Source organism: Micropterus dolomieu, linkage group LG09 (assembly GCF_021292245.1).
Source record: "Micropterus dolomieu isolate WLL.071019.BEF.003 ecotype Adirondacks linkage group LG09, ASM2129224v1, whole genome shotgun sequence".
Classification (NCBI taxonomy): Eukaryota; Metazoa; Chordata; class Actinopteri; order Centrarchiformes; family Centrarchidae; genus Micropterus; species Micropterus dolomieu.
This window is the reverse complement of record NC_060158.1, coordinates 1,398,703-1,423,018: the sequence shown is the minus strand read 5'-3', so window position 1 is coordinate 1,423,018 and position 24,316 is coordinate 1,398,703. Positions and strand designations below refer to the sequence as shown.

General features: G+C 41.4%; 3 protein-coding genes across 6 annotated transcripts in view; 1 reads left to right on the top strand and 2 right to left on the bottom strand.

Annotated features, from left to right (window-relative positions):
• Positions 1-439: 439 nt before the first annotated feature.
• Positions 440-7,316, bottom strand: rps18 (ribosomal protein S18). Of its 3 annotated transcripts, none has more exons than XM_046058616.1 (6): positions 7,195-7,316; positions 5,919-6,017; positions 5,629-5,715; positions 4,421-4,522; positions 987-1,078; positions 440-561 (listed from the first exon to the last, which is right to left on the bottom strand). In XM_046058616.1, exons 1-6 carry the CDS (start codon positions 7,195-7,197, stop codon positions 486-488), a joined length of 459 nt encoding a protein of 152 aa, XP_045914572.1. In that variant the 5' UTR covers positions 7,198-7,316; the 3' UTR covers positions 440-485. The 3 variants fall into 3 exon arrangements, with proteins under 3 accessions (XP_045914572.1, XP_045914570.1, XP_045914571.1); XM_046058614.1 differs by lacking the exon at positions 7,195-7,316 and adding an exon at positions 6,758-6,793; XM_046058615.1 differs by lacking the exon at positions 7,195-7,316 and adding an exon at positions 6,754-6,775.
• vps52 (VPS52 subunit of GARP complex) lies at positions 7,285-21,567 on the top strand. 2 transcript variants are annotated; one of them, XM_046058608.1, is made up of 20 exons: positions 7,285-7,613; positions 8,644-8,725; positions 9,172-9,224; positions 9,528-9,603; positions 10,103-10,170; positions 10,705-10,880; positions 10,983-11,133; positions 11,396-11,496; positions 11,713-11,845; positions 12,114-12,171; positions 13,930-14,063; positions 14,739-14,894; positions 16,116-16,234; positions 16,475-16,598; positions 16,690-16,785; positions 17,548-17,655; positions 17,824-17,889; positions 19,061-19,172; positions 19,809-19,927; positions 20,065-21,567. In XM_046058608.1, exons 1-20 carry the CDS (start codon positions 7,518-7,520, stop codon positions 20,209-20,211), a joined length of 2,175 nt encoding a protein of 724 aa, XP_045914564.1. In that variant the 5' UTR covers positions 7,285-7,517; the 3' UTR covers positions 20,212-21,567. The 2 variants fall into 2 exon arrangements, with proteins under 2 accessions (XP_045914564.1, XP_045914565.1); XM_046058609.1 differs by lacking the exon at positions 7,285-7,613 and adding an exon at positions 8,296-8,426.
• lgals17 (galectin 17) overlaps positions 21,364-24,316 on the bottom strand; it is a 7,087-nt gene continuing 4,134 nt past the window's right edge. Inside the window, exons 5-7 of the mRNA XM_046058612.1 lie at positions 23,908-24,086; positions 23,436-23,489; positions 21,364-23,341 (exon numbers count right to left, since the gene is read on the bottom strand). Of these exons, the coding sequence (XP_045914568.1) occupies positions 23,259-23,341; positions 23,436-23,489; positions 23,908-24,086 (316 nt within the window). The 3' untranslated portion in view covers positions 21,364-23,258. The remainder of the gene's footprint in view (positions 23,342-23,435; positions 23,490-23,907; positions 24,087-24,316) is intronic.

Genomic DNA, 24,316 nt, shown 5'->3' with positions numbered 1-24,316 from the left:
TGGCTGGAGGACAAAATCTACAGTCCTGCGTGTTATGGTTTTTTCTTGCCAACAAATCCTTCTTAGTGTTAAGGATCACTTTGTGGACAGGAGGAGTGATTAGTCACTAGTAACCAACATGCAGGTGAGCATCAGAATCAAATGTCTTGAGATCAAACGAGCTCTGTCATAGGTCTCTTCCCTAAATGTTTCTTCTCTGAACACTGAACAAAATGCTAATACCTGCAGCTTTGTCAATTTTGCCTGTTCGGCTCAAAGGAGCAAATGAGGGTCTAATAAAGACACTTTGCTGTTGCTGGACTCGTAGGGACTAAAAAGGTGAGGATCTCGCCACCGCCGCCTCTTCAACCCGCATGCTACCATTAAATGAGCTTTATCCCAAAACTGACCCCAAATGAAATGGATGTACACCCAGTGGAACAAAACACCCGGACAGAGATTGTGACAACGGTGGCATTTTATTTAAACAAGGGAAGCAGGGGAGTTTACTTCTTCTTGGACACACCGACAGTGCGACCACGGCGGCCGGTGGTCTTGGTGTGCTGACCGCGCACACGCAGACTGCAAGGAAAAGAGCACATAGGGTTCCAGTTAGAAAGTGCACAAGACAGTTCAAGTCAGCTCAGAAAATTATCAAAGGCCACTTTGTGTAACCTTTATAATGCTTCATGACAGGAAGTGGTATCCCAACTCTAAAGAGATGATCCAAAAAAAGTTCACACTTTTTTGGATTCAGGTTTTTCCCCAGGACAGGTTCTCTCTGCACACAATCTCCTCCACTGACCCAGGAATAAGATTTCAAAGACTGAGCTGCTGGACAGCTCACGGAGACGCTGCACCGCTATGGCTAGGATCAGTATGTTTTTATTTAACGCTGTGGTGGGATAAACCTAAAAGACTGTGCAAAAGTGCAGTCTGATCAGGAGGACGTCAGACTTTGGACTTAACAATTCTGTCTGAACTGCAGACGGGATCAGATCTCTTACCCCCAGAAGTGCCTGAGACCACGGTGAGCCCTGATCTTCTTCAGCCTCTCCAGATCTTCTCTCAGCTTGTTGTCCAGGCCGTTAGCGAGGACCTGAAATAAGACGCAACACAGAGTTTGTCAGGTCGTAGCACCAACACTAAACCGTCACAATAAAAACATGACGAGCACGATGAGGCTGTGCAACCTGCAGCTAATCAATCCAATACTTCCAGCGTTTGCCTTAGGATATTTTTCAGGGGGGGTGGGTGCATTACAATATGTGGTGTCATCATTGAAGTGCCTCACAAATTTTTGCCACCTTCTCTGCTCCTTGACATCTGAACCCGACAAGCGAGAAGCAAACTCACTATATGTGTTTGCGTATTCTTTTGGGGGAATATAGGCTAATCATTTCTTTATGTCATTCTTTCAGGGGGTGGGGGCTCATTTATCAGCTAGCTACGATGCCTGGGAGGCTGAACTCAGGGAAAATGTTGTATTTGCCGATGATCATGTGAAACGATCAGAAGCTCCAGAGCAGCTACTAAAAATGGACCTTTTAGTGACCAAAGTCCAAGTGACCATTTCCAAATTCAAGACTGGACAAAGAACAATCTGAAATCTGCTTAGTTTTCTTTTTTCTCAGAGTGACTTCACATTTTGTTAGGATCATTTTGTATATAAGACATTTAAGTTAGAACTGACCTGAGTGAACAAAGGTCAACTACGCCAGCTCTTCTGACAGATACTTCCAGCGTTCAAACCTGCTGCTCTGCATCAACAACTATTCATTTGGCACATATATCAACTACTAGGTTAGTGTGCCAGTGTTACTGCTAAAAGGTATTTCCCCCTCTGTAACAAGTCCACGTTCAAGTAAACAAATCAAAGCTGACTACAGATATTTTGAGGACACCTGTCATTAAGGTATTTGACTCAAAAAGAAATTGTTCTCTCTGCCAAATACAGCTGGAAGAAAGTGTGTCAGCCAACACCACACGATGCAGCAGACACGACAGCACCGTCTGTTTAAGAATCTCTGTTGCCAGACTGGCTGGCTACTTTCTATCTGACGGGACCGTGAGATGGTTCTTAGGTGACGTGTGATAATCTCAGCTACCTCATAATTAAATGTGGCTATATTCCCCTTCACCAGTGAAGAGACTTGGAGGCTCTGACTGACACCACAACAAGATACCTGTCATTAGGGATGGGGCTGAATGATTAACTGCATGCACACGACACGCGAGAGTAAAGCAGTCTGCAGAGGAAGCATCAAGCTCGCACGCTACGCTGTACCGTGACTTGTTGTACAATGACCTCAGGCTGGGCGATGTGGCCAAAACTGTTATCACGAACAAACATTTCATATTATTCGATAGATAATTATCACGATAAATGTCAAATGTTCTTTCAAGTTTAAAGGTTGATTCGTTAAGTGGATCACTTAACAAATTGGAGGTAGAACATTGAAAACTGTTATGATAAAAATCTGTTAATATTTTTTCAGTCCCCTTTCCTCAAAATTTATATATATATATATATATATATATAAAATTATATTACGATAATTGTTGTTTTATTGCCCAGCTCTACCTCAGGCTCGACAGAACCTGAGACTGCGTAAACTTTAGTGTCAAACAGATGTGGAGAGACTACGGTGGGTGGGTCAGAGGTCCAAGAGGGTCCAGTAAAGTAAATTATATGTGTCCATTTACTTTAATGGACACATGTAACATGTTTTATACTTTCTGTGAATATAATCCAATTAATCTCATTTCCATCCTGTATAGACACCTTATTTTGAAAACCAGACTATGTCACATGTGTATCCTGGCGCTGAATTTGTCAAGTCCGACACAATTTGATAAATAATAGTGATGTTTTTCTCGTATGGCGTAACTTTAAGATTTCCATTAGACGCGAGAAGTGTCACTTTGTTTTCATTGCCCTTTTTCCTGTTTTTCCTGTCATCAGTAGGTAGGCCTACCTGATTATTTACTATTTAGTGCCATGACTTGACTGTGAAATTATGTTTGTCTGAAAGTAAGGTGGAGTGATTGGTTTTGTACTGAAAGACATGGGTCCTTTTGTGCATGCAAACATGCATGCAATGTTTGTGTAATTATATTTAATGGAATGACATTTACACAAAATGATGATTAAAGAGCTGATTGTTCTTCCTTCATTTAGTGCAAACATTTCAAAAGTACATACACATAAGAAAACCTGGTGTCAAAGAGGAACAGTACATTTGCTTTGTGGGACTATTTTGGAAGGAGATGCTGCGCAGCGTAAGGTATTGTGCAAGACCTCGCCATCGTTGCCATCGTTGCCATCGTTACCTCACTGGGCAACACTACTAAACTGTATCAGCACTTTAAAAAAAAAAAAAAAATAGAAAAACACCACATAGCCATACACAATAGTTGCGTGACTAAGGCTGAACACCGGTGTGTCAAGTGAGCCAAATACCACGCGACATGGATTACTGACTCCAAATGAACGTAACACTACTCCAAAATTATTCGAGCAGTAACAGTTTATCACGGAAGATAATTCATGCATCTGCTAATTTCATAATATGTAGGCCTGACCTACAGGAAAGAATAGTCTATGTTTAACCTCATATTGTGTCGTCATTCTATACAATGAGTTATTGCTCGTCTGTTTTGAGTAATAAATAAAAATACATCCATAATTGTTCAGCCCCAGCTGGGGATTTAACATAATCCATTACAAAAATACATTTGCATGACTCGTGTCGCTGCACAAGGTCTAAGCAGGGATTCCCCAAGAAAATAAGCTACAGCGTTCTCAAGTTTTGGAGGCTTCTAAACAGACCCAAGAACGCGGTACTCTCAAAACTGGAAATGCAGGAGCGCTACTGCTGTGCACGAACACGTGAAGTAAAATTATCCCGGATCGCTGTGTCAAGAACAGAAGCAACATTTTAAAAATCGCTCCTTGTTGTTAAAAAGTCGTTTCTGACCACTAGCACGTAACGCAACACCATGTGTCATTTAATGTTTGCCCAGTCCGTGCATGAGTGAGAAAATTTCAGGCGCAGTATTTTTATGACCCGGCATCAAAGCAATGACATTTTAAAAGATATGCCACTATTCTACTCAGATTACGCGTCTTTTCCAGGATAACTGAATAATATATTATTGAGATGTTTGATATTTCTTTTGAATAAACTGTTATATTAATCAAGTAATAAAAATCCTCAGATCATCATAAATAAATTAGTTGTTAGGTTAATCAATTGGAAAAGTTATTGTTAGGTGGAGCCCTGTCTGTCATAAATCTGAGGTGAGGACATGAGCAGATAAAGATTTTTTGTTTAATATAACATCCTACAGTCTTGCTTGAGATTATTTTACAACAATTATTGTAATCATAGTTTTGACCTAAACTTAAAGATGAAATGCTTTACAGGTGGGCACCTACCTGGCTGTATTTGCCGTCCTTGACGTCCTTCTGCCTGTTGAGGAACCAGTCTGGGATTTTGTACTGGCGAGGATTCTGCATGATGGTCACCACACGCTCAACCTGAAAAACAAATGCAGCTGTTAATTCACAAGAAAATGGATGAAATGATCTGATCATAACAGAACATTCTCACAGACCCCAACAGTTAAAACATGATACAACGCCATATCTATTAAGCTGCTGCAGCATCTGCACACATGCACCTCTATAGGGAAGCTAAATCGTCAACGTACTGTCTGGAAAACATACCCTACTTTATTACAAAATCATCAATTCTCAAGTTTTATGGAAGGACAATGGGGTATTTTTCTTGCTGACCGTGTGGTGCGACTGCTGTTGGCTAAGAAGTTTTCCAAAATGTGCAGCGACGCCACAGAATCACAACACACACACACAGCTTTGCATCGCCAGGAGTAAGATTATAGAGAAATTTGGCTTTTTGTCCAATCAAAATAGTTGTGTGTGTGGTAAAGTAACCATCAAACCGTCTATGCATTTAAAAATACATCCTACTGTGGCTAGTGTTGAACTTAATGCACTCTGTGACAGAAGAAGCTTTAAATCTGATGTAACCAAAGGCCACAGACAAGAAGCCACAGTTGAAACAGTGAAGCCGACCACAGCCTGCACGCACGGTTCCATGTAGGCCCAAAAATGACGTCAAACCCTGTGACATCCCGTCGCACGCCTCTGGACAAACTAGGGTCAAGCGTCTTGCTCAGATTGAACCCGGGTCTCTCACACGAAAGGCAGGCGTCTTATCCACTGCACCATCACCACCCTTACATAACTTCTGAAATCGAAAGCTACATTTCTTAATTTTATGCATTATCCCAAAAATCCTGAAACAGCCCATGAAATAAATGGTCTAGTAGCAGGATTTGAAGTCAGCAGGGATCCAGATCGACGCTCATAGAGCAACACAGACGTCTTCACTATTTAGGTGAAACAGTGAAATCAAGTCATGATGGGAAAAGGAAATGATGTCGAGAAGAGATGATGAATATCTGAGCTAACCCTAAAAATACTGATATTACTACATTTACAGCTCTTTGTTAAGTTGCACCAGAGATGATAAAAATCAAAAACACCCGTCCTGCTGTCGGGACCGTCTCCTACAATGTGAGAAATCTAAGAACCCTCGACAGACGCCCGGTTCTCCTCACCTCCTCATCAGTCAGCTCTCCAGCCCTCTTGCTGAGGTCGATGTCGGCCTTCCTCAGGACGACATGGGCGTAACGTCTGCCAACACCCTGAGACAAACGGGGACGTTAGGGTCATTGTACACCCAATACACAAGATTAATGTCTCGTGTGCAAAATTCGACATCAGAAAACACGCTGTAAATATATTCATGCTAATCGGTCGGTCTTATACTGAAAATTTAAAAGGGTGAAGCTCTACGTGCAGGTAAAACGTTCCCATTCAGCGCTTTATATTTCAGAGAAAACCTCACCTTGATGGCAGTGATGGCGAAGGCGATCTTCCTCCTACCATCGATGTTCGTGTTGAGAACACGAAGAATGTGCTGGAACTTCTCTGGGATGACAAGCGACTGAAAACAACACACACACCATCAGGGTCGCATGAACGTCAGAATCAATGTTGCCATCGCTCACTTTTAGATACGAGTTAGAAATGCTGAAGCAATGCTGGTGGCAACACTTCTCCGACCCAGAGGCATTTACGGTCAGTGTTGCATTTAAGGCTACGTGTTGGTACTGCTTGCTGCTGTAGTGGGGAATTAATGCGCTTGTGTTGTCTCCAAGTCACTTTCAACCTTGGAACTTTAAAAATTACAGTTACATTCATGTATAATGCTGCAAAATGTGCGCCGGATGCCTCAATGACCATCTGACAGTGTTTCGAACCTGTTTTCAAACCTAGTAGCATGTTTAACTTGACAAGCTACTGAATTTCACACAGACCACATCTTAATAAACTGAACAAGAGGCACAACTCCTGACTTCTGTAAAGTTCAGCCGAAATAAATGCCTTCACATTAAAAGATCTGTTGTTTAATATTTAAGATTATCTTACACTGTCTGATCAGTAACTTTGTTGGTCAGGGCCAAATACATTTAAGCTCTGGACTCTGGGCTGAAGTGTGGCATCTCTGTGCAGCTAACGTTACACTCAACACATTTGGCTCCAGTTAGCAAAGCTACAAGAGCTGTTGCTGCTCTCATAACCAGCTTCCAGGCATCTCCAAACCCTTAAATACGACCCAACTGCAAACCAAAGCAACAGAACACTCTAACTAATCCGGCAAACAGTGTATTTACACTCACTAACATCCACTTTGTCTCCCAACATGATAATGATCACTGGAACACGTTAAAGCTAGTTAGCCTTTGCAGCTAGCCGCCTTCACTTCAACACGGAGGTTTCTTTAAACTTGTTAGCCGGTAAATTGAAACCGTACAGGGGTTACAGCTCTGCTTTAAATCGTGTATAAACTTAATATATGTGAGCATAAGCCACGGACAGGAACTTCAGTGAGCCACCCGCGCTAGTTAGCCACCATCCGTCCGTTCAGCCCGGTCCAACGCCGACAGTAAACTGCGTTAATACGTTCATTTCTGCTACTAATATTCCAACAATTCCACTTTATTCCGCTCGCAGAAGCTGTATAATATTAATAACGGGTGTAAATGTAATAAATGAGTAAGATTACAGCTAGATGATTACAGATTTTAAAACTAGTCCAGGTTGACAGAAAATGAACTCACCATCTTGGAAGCAGGTTCCGTGCGAAGAGGAAGCCGCAAGGTTCTCGCGAGAGTTTGTCGCTGTCGGCAACGGAAGTCAGTCCGTCGCTTTCTATCTGTCCGACGACGACGCAGTTAAACAACGGTTGGATTAAACAAATGATAAATATAGCTTTGCTAACGCAGTCACAACAAAAAGTAATACATAATTGGGGGTTAGTTTGTATGTAATCACATTGATATTTTTGTTTGGTCCCTAAACGCCTGGACGCCTTTTTGTTTTCGGGGACGAAGAAGCGGAACATTTGTAGGTTTTTTTTGGACGTTAGCCTAAATTCGCCGCAATGGCGGAGGGAGCGGCGGCTGCTGTTGGACCTGGTTCCGATGTAAACACAGCTGGAAACCCCACCGAAATCGCCATGGCGTATTTACAAGATGAGGTTGACTTTTGATTACTTATATTTGAATCAGCTGTTGTGAAAAACTAAGATAATCAGCGGTTTATGCGCTGTTTCACTCCTGTGTCCTGTTAGCATTCATAACAAGAAGCATTATCAATGAACTGTAACGTTAGATTTAGCTCACTGGCGTGTTTCTTGTTAGAATAACATCTAGGTGATTCAAAATGTTGTGATACTAAACAAGATCTTGCCAAATTGTGTATTTTGACAACGTGTATTCATGTTGCTTGAAGCTAATGTGACGTTAGCTGTTAGCATCCTGTCAAAACACCGAACAGCTCAGTTATTTCCTGAATGCATCCTGTGAAAACAAAGGATGTTTAAACGGATTAGGCTTTCAATCTTATTGTATTAATTAGTCATAAAGCAAAGATATCTGTTTGCGGCTTCATACGTGTGAATATTTGTTCAAATTCAACAAATCCTGCACTGTCACTGCCCCAGTGGCAGATGCCACTACAGAGTCAGGAAAATCCTTATTAAAGAAGACCTGAGTTTCCTTAGTAGATACAGTCTGCTCTGGCCTTTTTTGTAAAGTGCTATCCAGTCCAGTCTATTGTTCAGGTGAACACCCAGGTAAGATGTAAGATGCTACCATATCAGATCCGTACCCAGGATGTTCACCGGTAGAGGAGGAGAGTATTTGTTCCTGCAGACATCCACCACCAGCTCTTTGGTTTTCCCAGCATTGATCTGGAGGTGGTTCAGCTGGCACCAGGCCACAAAATCCTGCTTCAGTTCTCTGTACTCCCTGTCGCCGCCACCTGTTACGTGGCCAACCACTGCAAAGCGGTGAGAGAACTTTTTAATGTGGCAGTTATCCGAGTTAAATGTGAAGTCTGCAGCGGAGAGGCTGAACAGGAACAGGGTCAAAACTGTCGGATAAACTGAGTTTCTTTTATTAATTTATGTATGTTAACTATTTATGTGTTAAAGATAGACCCACCACTTAAAACAAAATAGTTGTCTGAAATAATTATGTGTGTGTGATTATATTTGTTTCTGCTAGAAGACTGATGGAGACATCGCTAACCTCAACCTGGGAGAACTGGACATCACCACTGATGAGTTTATCTTGGATGAAGTGGACAGTAAGGCAACATTAGGGCATTAATTAGCAATTAATTTGTCTCATTGTGATCAAGACGCAAAGGAGAACAACACAGATGAATGGAGCGCCCTTGTTGGCCTGACAGCATCATCATTTGCAAACAATATGTTTACAGTGCCTTTCTAGAGTTAAAACAGGCAGAGTAAACCTTAGCAAAGGATTAGTTGCCACATGAGGATAATAAAAGAATATTACAATTTGAATGTTTTCACAAACTGTAGCAGGTCCTTACATTTTATAAAGTCACATTCAGACCTTATACAACCTCCTGCATGGAAGGAACTACCAGTTAAAAGCCATAACAGTCTTCTCAGTCAATGTTTTTGTTAAAGAGAAGCTGTAGGTGAACGCCATCTGTTGTCCACAGCTTCTGTTGGATGTTTAATTTGTCATGAAGGCTGATCCTTTCTGCCTGTTCCTCTGCAGTTCACATCCAGGCCAACCTGGAAGATGACCTCGTGAAGGAGGCGCTTAAAACGGTGAGAACCTCATGATACTTATATTTGATCAGACAGGCTGGAGTGCAGGATTTAACATGGACGTCTGAGAGAGTGGTGAATGGAGGTGAATATCACCCGTCATGGATTCCTGCTGCTGTCTGTAAAAAGACAAAGAGTTTACATGCTCAGCACCTTCTGATAAATTAATATAATTTCAGCATGATTATTAAACTAAAACATAGTAAGTTCAGTCTGAACTGTGAGCCAATATGAAGCATGTTTTCTTCAGGTACAGTGTTTTATAAGTGTGATGACGGCAGCCTTTCTATCATCTGTTTTCAGGGCGTTGACCTCCGACAGTACTCCAAACAGGTGGAGTCGGAGCTGCAGAGGATTGAACAGGCCTCCATCAAAGACTGTATCCTTCCTGCTCACTTTGAATATCTGGATGTTTAATGCATTAAAGATAGTTTTGATCCTAACTTGAATCTTTTTTTGGAGTGACTCAAAATATATTTTGTGATTACCTTGTTATTAAGTTTTATTTTTCTGCTGGATTGGTAAGAGTATTTTGTCTAATAGAATAACAACTGCATCTTTTTTTTAAACAACTTAACTAAGTGTCTCAAAAATTGAAAATATTTTGTAACTGCAAAACACAAAAGTTTCTATATTTATCAGCAATCACAATATTAAGGTGTGAAAATACTGGATATTGATATTACAAAATACTTTTTTCTCATTCCTATTAGAGTCTTTAAATACAATAATTGTGACCACAGTATCAGCTTTTGTCATAGCATACGCGTATTTAGGTTCTTGTTTTTATTGTGAACATGTTTTATTTCATTTGATATACAATATATAAACATTTGGGAGGATATCTGTAGTTGTTTTCCTGACTGGTCATCTGTCAGACATCAAGGAGAGTCAAAACATCGCTCTTCTGCACAACCAGATCACCGCCTGTGACTCCATTCTGGAGGTAAGACGAGACCCCTGATCCCACAATCCACTGCTGCATGACGAGGTTAGCGTGAGTCAGTAGAAGATATAAAGAATACAAGACAGCAGATGTGTTGCTTTCCCGGCTCAGTTTTTGTTTATTCGGATAAAGGGACCAGTCTGTGAACGTTTATATGATTGATGAACACGCTGCCTCTCCAAACTCCCTAAACTTGTTACCAGTTCTTTAAACTAGATGTTGTAAATATAAAATGAAGCATGGTTCTGCAGCCGTGTGCGCCTTATTGCGCTGATTTTAATCAGAAGCTGGAGTTCAGTTTGACATTTCTAGATTTTTCAGATTTTCACCTGAAATTTTCCTTCATGTCACCTTAATTTCTTTTTGTTTCTGTCCCTCTGTGCTCCCACCTTACTCGTCTGCTTCCACACTAGGTATCATGTCTTCATGGTTTTGCAGAGTGTGGGGAACGTAAAGCTCTGTCTTCGTCCTCTTTTGTAAAACAGCATTTTCTGCCAATAAATGTCTCTCTCTTCTCTCCATTTGTTCTTGCAGCGTATGGAGGGCATGCTGAGCGGCTTCCAGAGCGACCTGTCCTCCATCAGCAGCGAGATCCAGACTCTGCAGCAGCAGTCGGTCAGCATGAACGTCCGGCTGAAGAACAGGCAGGCGGTACGCAGCCACCTCAGCCAGCTGGTGGACGAGCTGGTGGTGCCCGGAGCCATGATTTCGTAAGTGTTACCGGGGGGATTTAAATATCTCCTTTTAAATGTACCGTTGAGGTGTGAAAGAGAAGAAGAGTGTCTGTCTGACGTCGTCCCGTGTCGTCGCAGCACCATCCTGGACAGCCCTGTGACGGAGCAGGATTTCCTGGAGCAGCTCCACGAACTCAACAATAAGATCAACTTCGCCAAAGAGCTGAGCTTCAGAGAGACGCTGGCGTGCTCCGACATCCAGGACATCGTGGACCGCCTCAAACTGAAGGTGAGAGAGAGAGAGAGTGAGTGTGTATATGTTGGATCTTAAGTCTTCAGATTTACTTTAACAGAATAACAAGGGCTCTAAGTGACTTATCTCAGATGAAGATTTAATTATACAAATATCGTGTGCAATAAAAAAACCCTCTGGAAATGGATTTTTGTTTATCTCTGAAACTCTGGCTGCTTTTCTCCCGATTTTCTATTTTCTTTTACAAATCAAACTCATGCTGACATGAAACTATATCAATATGTTTTCCTCGCTTCAGGCGGTGTCAAAGATCCGAGAGTTCATTCTTCAGAAGATCTACTCCTTCAGGAAGCCAATGACCAACTATCAGATCCCACAGAACACTCTGCTCAAGTACAGGTGAGCACAGCTGAGCGTCCAGGTCCTCAGACTCTTTGTAAAAATATTTTAGTCTACAAAAATTATTCTTCTATCATCTCTAAGTTAAAGTTGTATACTTGAACTTTATGCACAGAAATTATCATATTTATTCTTATCAAAACCCTCCGTAGTGTAAAAAAGACATTTAAACTTCCACTTTCTGACAGTTCTGTCCTTTATTTCTTCTTGCTGTAGATTTTTCTATCAGTTCCTTTTGGCCAATGAAAGAACAGTTGCGAAGGAGATCAGAGACGAGTACGTGGACACGATGAGCAAGATCTACTTCAGTTACTTCAAGTCGTACAGCGGCCGGCTGCTCAAAGTGCAGGTCAGTGGGTTCACACAGGAAACAACACAGTCAAGACGTCTGTGAGCTCATTTCTATTCCATGAAACTTCCTTACAAGTCCTTACAAGAAGAAGATACTCTAAACACAGAAGTGTTGCAATAAAAAAAAAAGAGATTGTATCAGCAGCTAACAGATAAACTGAGTGGAGGTCAGTCTGACTGCAGCTGTGAGCGCTACAGACTGTGTTTCGGTCTCTGTGGTTTCCTCTCTTTACCTGTGACCTGAGATTTCTGTGTCCTGTCTGCAGTACGAGGAGGTTGCAGACAAAGACGACCTGATGGGAGTAGAAGACACAGCCAAGAAAGATATCCTTTAAACTGACTGCGTGTGTGTTTCTGAACAGATATTCATATCAAAACCTTTTTCACACGGTACACCACAATGTTTGCTGGTTTCCACACTGCAGGCACTTTATATTCATTTCATCCTTTCAACTTCAGTCATGTAAAAACTTAAATCCAGCTACTAAGATCAATTTAGCTGTTAAATCAAAAGGATCAAAGCGAACAAATAGATTCAGTAATGAAACAGGTGCATGAAAAAGCACAGGCATCTCTGAGGAAGCTCTGACAAAGCCGCCTTACCTGCCCAGCAGCAAACAGCACACAGACACAGTTAGAGATTAGATGGTGAAGAAACGGCTCGATCAAAGAGTGATTTCCCGTCTCCGGTTTCATTTGAAGAATCTTTAGAGGCGTGAAGAGGTTAATTCATGGGAAGGTTCTTGGAAGGGACTGTTTCATTTGGTAGTAGTGCAGTAGCTTTGCAAATGTTTTACGAGGAAGAAAATGCACCTGACGTGTTAGAGCGAGATTTGATGAGAAACACTGAATGTAAAGTTTTTTTACAGTCAGGTCTCTCTGACTCTTATGACCAAACGTCATAAAGGATGCACGTATAAAATGTAAATCCTCAGTTTGACTCATAAAACAGTTTGATAAGAAAAAACAGCACTCAAAAGTCTAGCTCGCAACAATAGTATTTTGTAATTTATCAAACCACAAAAGAAAAGTTCAGTCCAGTTTAACCAAAGTAGCAACATAGATTCAGTCCATCACAAAGTAGCACAGGAAAAACAAAGAAAACTGGCCAGTGAAAGCAAAGGGGGTTTGTTGGACTTACGAACGGAGACAGTAAGGAAACTGGGCGATTATTGTACTCAGCAGTGGTATAGAGGTGGAGTAGTTTATGGTTGGTACGGAAAAATGATTGCTATTGTTGAAGACAACCTCATTCTCCTGATCCTCTGTCGATCCTCTCTCCATTTTCCCTCATCCGCTCTTTTCTGAGAAAAGATTCAGCGGTGGCCCCAGGGCAGGGCGAATCAGTGAGTCCGATGAGGAGTGGAGGATTGTTTACAGGGCGGTGCAACCTGATAGTTACAGGTTGTCACAATTTGTCAAATTATCATTCCCAAGCTCACACAAAAACTTTGATACTCAAACAACACTAAAATAAATCCAGTGGAAATGACGCTCATGACTTGTATGTGAACAACAATAGATCTAGTGGTCAGGTTTTATCTGATGGCCCCCTTGTAGGGTCCTGACCCGCGGGTTTGGAGTCTTTAAGATGAGAACATTTTTCGACAGAAAATATTTTATTCTTCCCAAACAAGCAAAAACGTTTTCCAATTGACTAACCATCCGCTCAGATAACTGACTCCAGCGCTGAGTGATTCTGAGTTTTGGAAATGTGGAAGTGAGGTGTTGAGCAGGCGAAGTACCCGAACAACTTAGACAGAAATATCTCTGGTTCTTCTCCAAACAATAGTGAGACACAGAACTGGCAGAGAATCAAAGTCCGTTTTAAATTAGGGTGAGACAACACGGCTCACACGCCTCAGGTGACCTTACCTACAGGTGGATGCAGATGTTACCTGCTCATCTAGATCAGGTGTGTTTGTGTCGCACACGTTGATGAGTGACACATAACGAACATACTGATTAGATATCTGCTCATTAATGACTCATGAGGAACGCCTCGCTAACGCTAAGTTAGACTCAAAGGGCGTGAAGGGTCGTTTGAGGCGACGCAGGAAGCTCCTTGACTCCCTGCTGCAGGTTTCTTCTCCAAACCGTCTCTGAAGAGCAGGAACACCATCTTCACCGTGGGCCAGAGGGGGGCCATCCTGAGTCCTGCTGAGCTGGAGGGGCCGATCCTGGTTCCACACACAGCTCAGAGAGGAGACAGCAGGGTGAGACGTCGCAAACGTTCAGACACACAACAGGGCTGCAGCGATTATTTTCATTATCGATCAATTTGTCAGTTATTTTCTCTTATAATATATAGCGGTTTTGGTCCCTAAAATGTCCTCAAACGGTTTGTTTTGTCCACAACCCAAATAAATTCCGTTTAATGTCACTGAGGAGGAAAGATACCAGAAAATATTCACACTTGAGAAGCTGAAATCACAGAATTTAAAAATTTTCTCTTAAAATATCGATTAATCGAGTATTAAAATAGTTGGTGATTAAGTTAATAGTTGACAACTACTTGATTAATCGACCAATCGTGGCAGCTGTAATACACAGCAGCACAACCAGGCTGAGAAATGCTTTGTAGGAGTTAATAGGCTCAGTTTTAGCACTCGTGGATCTGAAATGAAATGTTGTGCCTGTGCAGTAATACTGACCAGCGGGGAGTAAAATGTTGACTCTGAAGTGAACTAAAGACAAAGCAGGACTCTCTGAGCTCAGGGTGAACCCAGGACGTGATCACACAAAGTCATCATGTAACCATCTCCCAGCGTGGAGCTGAGGCGCAGAAGCAAACTGTTGATCAACACTGACATCTTGTGGCATCCTGACAGACACTTTGTGAGAACAGAGTGTGTTGAATGGTCACGTTCCTCTCTGTCTCGCTCCTCCAGTATCCCTATGAGACGTTGTTTCGCAGCCAGCACTACGCTCTGCTGGACAACGGCTGCAGAGAGTTCCTCTTCATCTCCGACTTCTTCATGGTGGCAGGAAACTCCGCCCTCGACCTCTTCAACAGCATCATGGGAAAAACTCTCAGCATGTTCCTGGTACGAACAACGCACCTTCTCTTTCAGTGTTTTAAAGGTCGCAGCAGAGAACATTTATTCATATCTCATGACAACGTACAAACAAGATGTAACCTTAACATCTAAAGATGGACAGATGATTGATTGATTGACAGGGACAGCGCACAATTAAAATACCATAGTTAGCTAGCAGCTAATTTGCATCTGTTGTCCCTGGGCAGGTAGACAAAACAAAAGAAAAGGCAAAAACAACCACTAAACAACAAATACGCTACATAAAATGACAAAATAAATTATAACCATCAATTCAAAATTGATAATAACTTTTTTTATTCATACACCAAATGCAGAATACAAAAAATACAATGCAATCATTAATAGTGACACAGTCTACTAAACTAAATAGTTTACATTTTTATCTAAAACTATGACAGTACTTGTAACCTAAATGTACTTTACAGTGTCCAGAACTTTAGCAGTAAACAGGATTTTGTAGTTATTTAATGTGTTTATGTGCTTTTTGTTTGCGTTTCACTGCTGACATTGCATCGGAACAGCAGAAAGGATTGTTCATTTCATATACAGTATATACTGGTGTAAAGTGCAGTGGACAGGCCTGTGCAGTAATGGAAATATGAGCAATGATGACATTTATGAGATCTCAAACAGCATTCAGGGCCTTTATTTCTAATTCCCGCTGTTCGATAAGTATACTTGCTCATTTTTTAGTATAAAGCCTCATTGTTTTCTGATCTCTTCCCATTTGTCCCGATAAATGTTTTGTTACTTCACAAACACTTCCTTTCAAATTAAAAGCCCTCAGAATTCCTTCATTTTCTAACAAGGCTTTTATTGTAAAATATCAGCAAGAACCTGCTGTGGACCTGCTGAGTCAGCCACTTTCATACTTTCGTAACTATAACTCTTTTTGGGCACCTGTGTGTTCAAAGTGCTGAAAGTAGCGCGATTATATTGTCGAATTTATTAAATGAAAGTGATGGAAACAGGCTCCGGGAGTTTTTTACCCACGACCCCAGCTATTATTTGACACCCGGCTTTTATTTGAGAAAATATGGTAATTATTTTATTATATATAAATACTGAAAAATAAGTTTAATTACTCGTTGTCATGTAAGACTGTGCCAGACTTACCAAATGTTTTTAATTCAATATGTTGGAAAGCCAAACCACACGGTGTCCTATCATTCTGTCCTGTTGTCTGTGTCTGCTCCGTCTCTGCAGAAGAGTATGTCCACGTACGTGTCCGACTGCTACGACAGCATCGCCGTCTTCCTGTGCATCCACATCATCCTCAGGTTCAGAGCCATCACCGCCAAGAGGAACATCCCTGCTCTCGACAAGTCAGTGTCGCATTACTGATCAGAACTATTAGAACAGCCAGAAGAAGTTTGACAGTTTAGTGTGTTGTGAATCAGTTTTGGTGACTTCAGAGGTCTTGAGACTCACCCAGCTGCAGTAATATATATCTTTGGACAAAATTAATAATTTAGATCCAGTCCAGTTTCCAGTTTTTTAAAGAACTGGATTAAGACAGTGATGACGATAGTAATGAGTCTCACCTATGTGTGTGTGTGTGTCAGGTACTGGGAGGCAGTGCTGGAGCTGCTGTGGCCGAGGTTTGAACTGATTCTGGAGATGAACATCCACAGCATCAGGAACACAGACCCTCATAAACTGGGAGTACTGGACACCAGACCACACTACGTGGGTCTACACACAGACACACAGGGACGAGGACAAGTGCACACATGCTGTACATTTAACTGAAACAAGTGTGGGTGTGTGTTGGTTTCAGATCACACGTCGTTATGCAGAGTTCTCGTCAGCCATCGTCAGCATCAACCAGACATTTCCCAACGAGAGAACCCACACTCTGCTGGGACAGCTGCAGGTATAACACACACACACACCACTTGAAACCGCTGAATCTGAAGCGATAGAAAACCTGTTAGAGTCGACAAAAGACTTGAGACTGGAGCGGAGGTTCACCTTCCAGCAGCACAATGACCCTGAACATACAGCCAGAGCTACAATGGACTTTAGATCAGAGCATATTCATTTGTTAGAATAACCCAGTTAAACCCATAGAGAATCTGTTGCAAGACTTGAAAATTGCTTTTCACAGACTCTCTCAATTCAATCTGACTGAGCTTGAGCTAGTTTGCAAAGAAGAAAGGGCAAAAATTGCAGTCTGTAGATGTGCAAAGCTGGGAGAGACATACCCCAAAAGACTTGCAGCTGTAATTGCAGCGAAAGGTGGTTTTACAAAGTATTGATTCAGGGGGCTGAATATTTTTGCATGCCACACTTTTCAGATTTTTATTTGTGAACATTTTTGAAAACCATGTATGATTTTTTTTCCCCACTTCACAATTATGCAGCACTTTGTGTTGGTCTATCACATGAAAACCTAATATAGATACATAACGCTTGTGGTTGTAACGTAAAAAAATGTGGAAAAGTTGAAGGGGTAAGAATACATTTGCAGGCCACTGTATAACAAAACAAAAGCGTCTGTAAGAAAGTAAAATGATTTAAAATTATCTGCATGATAGACCGCGTTGTCTCTTTTTTCTTTATTACTTTCTGTCACAAACAGAATTAGACATTAATGACATTTTTCCAGAAACAAAACGAAGTATTTGTTTCCCAGGTTGAGGTGGAGAACTTTGTGCTAAAGATGGCGGCAGAGTTTCCCTCCAGAAGAGACCAACTGATCTTCCTCATCAACAACTACGACATGATGCTCAGTGTCCTCATGGTGAGCGTCAACGCTGCATCTTCACGTGTTCTTTCATCAAACTGAGTCATTGACTTTCTGGTTTTCTGTTCTCGTGTGTTTTCTGTCATTCTCACCTGCTGGAAATGACAATATTCTACTTTTTTATCAAGTCCTTGTGTGATGATTGTTTCCCTCTCGTTTGTCCAGGAAAGGGCAGCAGACGACAGTAAAGAGGTGGAAGGTTTCCAACAGCTGCTTCTGGCCAGGACTCAGGTAAACCTCACAGAGAGGAGTTATGGGAAATCTGGGCACACAAAAGAAGGAAGTGTAACAGGACATAAGAGTTATTTACACACACAGGTATATTAAAAGTGTTAATTGACTCTAGAAACAGGTACAGGGTTACGAACAGAGAACTAGAAACTGGATATGAGGGTCACAGTTAAACAGATTAGGAGATGATGTCATTAAATTTAGGCAAATTTAGAACCCTGAGTTATGGGCTTAAACACAAACCGATGCGATTCAAGTATTTCCTCTGTCTTTTTGGTTGCACTTTAGCATTCTCAGTACCTTTTTGTTGTAAAACTTTCTTTTTATTTTAATGTTAGAGAGAGCGTGATGTGTGTGGACGTATTCTTGTATCACAAAAGTCAGAATTAACTGGATTTAACCACAGACTGTATATAAGAAGTGGACGTAGTCATGGTGACGTCACCTGTTGGTTTGTGGACTGCCGTTACGAAGCCTCGAGTTTGGAATAGGGCGCTGCCATGTTGAGTTTTTGCAACCAGCGGCACCGGACGTGACCATGTTTGGACGAGAAGGTGGAGCTAACGGCCGTGTGTGGAGCTAGCTAGGTTGCTTAGCTTGGTGCTTCTGTAATTCACGTTAACTGTCATTTTAACAGGGCTGATAATTTTAAAACCAGCCTTAAAACTAAATGTCCTCACCAGGGAAAGTGAACAGCTGACTCCTAATAAGCTTTTTCAGCGGCACTGGTTAAATTTGCACAGTGCTGTGGGTCCGAGTCACTCTAGCCTGATTGACAGGTCGTCATTGTAACGACTTGTCAATTTAGATAATCCCGCCCTGAAGCATACTCTGCTTTCTGATCTATTTTCCTCTAATGGGACCATAATTTACTAAATGAACATCATGCTGTGTTGAAGAAGACTTGAAACTAGCAACTGAGACCATAAACTCATCAGGAAAGTGTTTACTGAGGGAATAAATCAGCTGACAAGTAGAAACATTTTACTGTTATTTCTAATGGAGCCGGACTTCTTTTTGCAACCAGAAGAGTCGCCCCCTGCTGACCGGAAGCTTCCCGCTTGGATTTAAGTCTTGATTTTCTGTCGTGGATCTTTTCTCCTTTAAACAAAACTCATTTTAACTATTTGTAACCCTACCTTTAATGTTTTTTTCCTCCTCCCCCCTCTAGGAGTTCATCGAAGAGATTCTGTCTCCCCCCTTCGGAGGGATGATCGCCTTCGTGAAGGAGGCCGAGGCGTTGATGGAAAAAGGACAGCTGGATCGATTAAAGAACGAAGAAGGTGAGAGGAGTCGATTTGATCAAATACTCCATTTAAGATTTCTAAAAAAAAAAGATGGAAGGAGAATATCTTTTTATCTGGGTCAAGCAACAACAATGAAAGACAGACACAGATGTTTATCCTGCATCCTGAACAGGACAGCCTCACAGAGCTGCTGCTGTGGTAAAATCACTCATTCGTTTTAGACTCTTTCACTTTGTGGTTCAGTTTTGTTTTACTAAGTAATGAATAGCTTTCCTTCATAGTCACTCAGCCGTCCTCTCAGTTTTGTTTCTCTTGTCACTCTGAGGCTGCAGAATTTCTCACTTACGTCGTCGCTTCTTCTTCCCACATCCTTCCTCACATTCATCGCATCATTCCAAGTCTGTACGGTCTCTCGCACATGTGACAAGAAACACGAATAAAGAAAAGGAAACAAAAGCAACAAGGCAGACGTGTGCAGTGAGGCGATCTGCCCCAGGAGCAGCTGCTGCTCTGGCTCATGGACATGGGAGACGCTGGGCCCAGGTGTGCCAGTTAGGTCTGCAGCTGTGGAGACTGCAGAGGGAATGTCCCAGTGACCAAACTCCCATCTTATAGAACTTCATACATGCCTTAACTTCTCTGTGTGCGTGTGTGTGCGTGTTTCTGCTGCAGCTCGCATCACTCAACTGGTTCGGGGGTTTTCCAGTACGTGGAAACAGTCGGTGGAGTCGATGAGTCAGGACGTCATGAGGTCCTTCACCAACTTCAAAAACGGAACCAGCATCATACAGGTGAGACAGCAGACAGGTGTGTCGTGCTCCTGCGCCTTTAATTTCTAAATGTGTGTGTGTGTGTGTGTGTGTGTGTCTCTCTAAGAGTAAGTAAGTGGTGGAGTTAAGTCATGACCACTTCCTGTTTCCTCCTGCAGGGCGCGCTGACCCAGCTGATCCAGTACTACCACGGCTTCCACAAGATCCTGAACCAGCCGACGTTCCGCAGCCTAGCCGTCCGCTCCGAGCTCATCAACCTGCATCACCTCATGGTGGAGGTGAAGAAGCACAAACCCAACTTCTAACCGTGTGCCCCATCATCTGCGTCATAAACAAGACACAGGCTGATTGTTTTTGAAACAGGATGCCTGAAAACACCTGGAGTCTGGAGGTGTTGAGTCCTTCCATTCCCCCTCCCACAAGCTGAGCAAAGCAAGACATTTTTTCCGCAGAGTTAAGTAAGTAATCAGAGTTGGACTTTAAATTAGAATCCTTCAGATTTCAGCCCCTCATTGGTTTGGGCGCCCTGTAAGTGGTGGTAACTGTGTTTTACTACCACAAGAAGGTGAACTGGTACATTTGTTTATCGTGCAGCCATTTTACATTTAAGTCAGTCAGTAATTGTCGTGCTATGAACACACAGTGAATGGACTTATGTTTCTGAGAAGTTGGAGTTCTTCACCCAACAGCTCACTCTGGCTGCTCCTGACTCTCCATGACTCACCCACAGTTTTCCAACTCAATCCACTGACAACAAAATGGCCTCTGTCGTGTTTTGTAGACTTAACGAAACGATCGCAGTCTCTCGTGGCTGCTTCGCCATGAAAAACACCAGTTGATGTCTTTTTAAAGGGAAGTAGCAGCGGTAAGAAATGCAGCTTAATCCAGCTCTGACACGTCTGTAGGAGAGTGGACAGTAAGCAGTGAGGCTGAGATCACTCACATCAAGTTACAAACACTAACACTGCATCGTATCCTCCTGTGTCTGTGTGAAGGAATTTTGAATTCCCACTACTGACAATGAACACTTAAATAGGCAGGGAAAAGGACCGACCACAAGTAGTGACTAGGTTTATTAAAACAACAACTTTTCCACGGGCCAAAATTTAAGATCAGAATTTGAATTAATTATGAAACACTGGTTTTTAATTTAATCCAGAAGCAGAATTCATACACTGATAGGGTTTGTAACCCTACTCTAGAGAGGGAGAAGCTCTTACAAACACTTGAAAAACCATTTTTGCCCGTCTGTGATGCAGTTGAGAAAGCTGGTGATATTCTGTATTTTTCTTATTTTCTGCAAATCCCATGAAAAGACCCAAACCAACAACTTAGTCTGTCTCAATACGTCCCAACTTCCTGTCTGTGGTTCTCCGCTCAGAGCTCACTGGTTCCTCCTGACAATAACCAACTGCTCAATTTTAGATTTAAAAACAGCCCCAGTAATTTCCTCAGACAACGGCTCAATGTAGTTTTTAATCAAACAAAACAGGAGCAAATAGTGCAACATGAAGAACAATATTGAATATCACCTCACTTAAATGTTAAAGTTGTGTGCCTTTGCTCATGTATGTAGCTGTGCAGTTCATCGTGCTGCTGTGTGAATCTCTATGTGAAGTCATTCCTGGTCTGGAGTTTAAAAATGAACGATGGAAACATGACACGATTGTGTTTGCTTGTTTTATTTTCATCTATTTAAGAGTTTAGTTCGAGTTAAGTGGAAATCAAGAAATCATAATTTAATCAATTTGTTCAAAAAGACAAAAGAATATATTTGAATACCAAAAATATATAACTACCATCAATATGACCAATCACACCAAAAAGTATATTAACTACAAACATTTTACATTGCTGTTGATAGATTTGCAATGAAATCCACCTGTGGCTGTCTGAAAGCAGGAAATCAATCTAATTACAATAGTATTTAATTAGATACAAAAATATAATCTGGATAGTTTAAATAATGACAAACATACAGATTTTCAGTGGCAGATTCACCAAATCAAATTTGGTTCACATTTTTAAGTTTTAACCTCTTTAAACTGAGAAATTTGCTTCTGTTAACCTGTGAGGATCCCAGTCAGGAAATAGTCCTGTACATATGATGTATATAAAAACATTTGTTGTTTTTATATACACTTGTATTGACAAATAAGATACAGCATGTAAATGATGGATTTCTAAACATAGAGCCAAGATAGCCAAGATAGCCCCTCTGCTTTCAGCTGTCATACTAAACTACGCAAATGGACACACATCCAAGTGTATGGAACACCAATGAGGTCGTTATTCGTCTCCTTTTCCCTGCCCTCATGTTTTATATTGTGTGTATATATATATTTTAATTGGTGTTTATTAACGCTGTCGCAGGCGGCGCTCAACGTTTGTGAATGCTGCCCTACGCACACGCACACCTGTGGATCTGAACGCCATCCTGTACGATGACAACAACCCCAGTGTGCGTCTGTTCACACTGGCAAAATGTAAGGAAACAAAAGTTGTTTAAAATCAACTGTTTCCCATTTTACTGAAAACAAAAGTTCAAAACAGGCTTCCGTAGAACATATTAGTTCATTAAAATACAACTGAGAACATGACCACAAATAGTAAAATATATGAAAATTAAATGTTGCTTCTAAAAGTGTGAGAGAAGAGATTACTTAAAATATAAATCTTCGGAGTCCCAAGTAGTTTTAATGAACTCTCATGTGTCTTTTTTCAATTAGTTTATATTCTTTATATTTAATTCTTCTAAAAACAGGAGCTCTACATTTGTGTAAATAATATTTTGCTTGCAGAATTGTTTGCAAGGTATTCAACCTTTTTTGTCCTGTTTAGTTATTCCAAAAGCAACAATGCAATTTATTTCCTTACATTTCACCGGCGTAAACACGTGCACGCTGGCGTTGGTGTTGTCATACAGGATGGCGTTCAGATAGCTTGCAGGCTCACGGCGTTTATAAACAACAGCTGGAGATATAAAACTAAATCAACATACGCATAAAACATCGAACGGCAGGGAAAAGGAGACGAATAATGACCTCGTCGGCTTTCCTTACATGGTCTTAATCTTCTCCTCTAACTCTGCAAAAAAAAAGAAGATTTCAAAGAAATGTTGAACTATTTAAACACATTTTGTCTGAAAATGCTGTTCAAACAAACAAAAACTTTTCTTCAGTCAAATCACATCTCACACACTTAATTTACAGGTGACATAATTCCTCTCACGTAATGGCGCAATTGAAATATAATATGGGTTAAAGTTCAGAAGCACGATAATAATATCTGACAGAAACATTTATATTGTTTGTTAAAGTGTACAGAGATCTGTGTGCGGTTTGCTAATTTCTCAGTGATGAAGAATGTGGAAACTCGTGACAAGAACAGACAAGATGAGGAGAGCCGAGCAGCTGCTTTTGGCAGCGGCGTCATCTGGAAAGATATCAGAGGTTGGAGATGGAGGGTTTATTTCAGGTTATCTGAATATCTGGTTCATTTGCCAGAATAGAAAGGTTATTTTTCTCACCTGTTGTTTCTGGATACTCCTGAATCTGGTGGACTTTCAGAGCAGTGGAGTTTTCTGGGAAACAGTGAACAGTAATATGTGAAAATAATGCAAATTATACCTCCACATATCAGTTTAAGGACAGGAACATATTCTGCAAGGCTATAAGAAGGAGGAGGAGGAGGAGGAATGGGGCGGGTACAGTTTTAACTGTATTCATTTATAAAACTCAGTAAAAAAAACAGTAAGAGCGCTGAACATTTAAAAAACAATTATCAGAAGAATGCAGTTCCTAAAACCTGACGTGACATCTTCATAATGTCTTTGTAGGACCAACAGTGCCAAAGCCAAATACATTAAATTTACAAAAACAGAAAAAAATCCTCACGTTATTTGGCTTTTTTTATTTTGCTGGATAAATAACTTCAACGATCAACTTATCAACCAATCGATGCATCTACTAATGCACCAGGGGGTAAAGCAGGCCTCTCACCTTCCACAGAGAGCTGCACGGTGCTGACAGCGAGGCCATTTTCATCCAGAACTTTGTACGTTCCTTCATCTGAGCGCTTCAGTTTCTTAATCGTCAGCTGCTCTCTCAGCGGATGTTTCTCCAGACGCTCACTGTTTGCATCCCCCTTCATCCACACGTCCAACCACTCCGAACTGTTCCTGTGGAGCAAAGTTTGGTAACTGTGAAACATAATTCCCGACATCACCATCGTTTGTTCAAAATGTTTAAATATACTGGGGAAATTATTCATTGACTGGATCTATGAAGGAGCCTTGATTTCTATTTTCAAGCGCACAGAATTTCCAGCACTGAATTACTTTATATTTTCGCCAAAGCAGCTGAAAAAGACTTGCAAGGCCGCAATCAAAAGGAGGGGGGGGGGGGGGGG

Bases quoted from the DNA above. Each gene is read 5' to 3' on its own strand.
- rps18 (XM_046058614.1), bottom strand. From the start codon at position 6,778: ATGTTGGGAGACAAAGTGGAT. The intron at 1,079-4,420 runs GTAGGTGCCCAC...GTCTTATTTCAG, and splicing joins AGGACGGCAAATACAGCCAG to GTCCTCGCTAACGGCCTGGA. The intron at 562-986 runs GTAAGAGATCTG...TTTTCCTTGCAG, and splicing joins GGTCTCAGGCACTTCTGGGG to TCTGCGTGTGCGCGGTCAGC.
- vps52 (XM_046058608.1), top strand. From the start codon at position 7,518: ATGGCGGAGGGAGCGGCGGCTGCTGTTGGACCTGGTTCCGATGTAAAC. The intron at 19,173-19,808 runs GTGAGAGGAGTC...TTTCTGCTGCAG, and splicing joins TCGATTAAAGAACGAAGAAG to CTCGCATCACTCAACTGGTT. The intron at 19,928-20,064 runs GTGAGACAGCAG...TTCCTCCTGCAG, and splicing joins ACGGAACCAGCATCATACAG to GGCGCGCTGACCCAGCTGAT.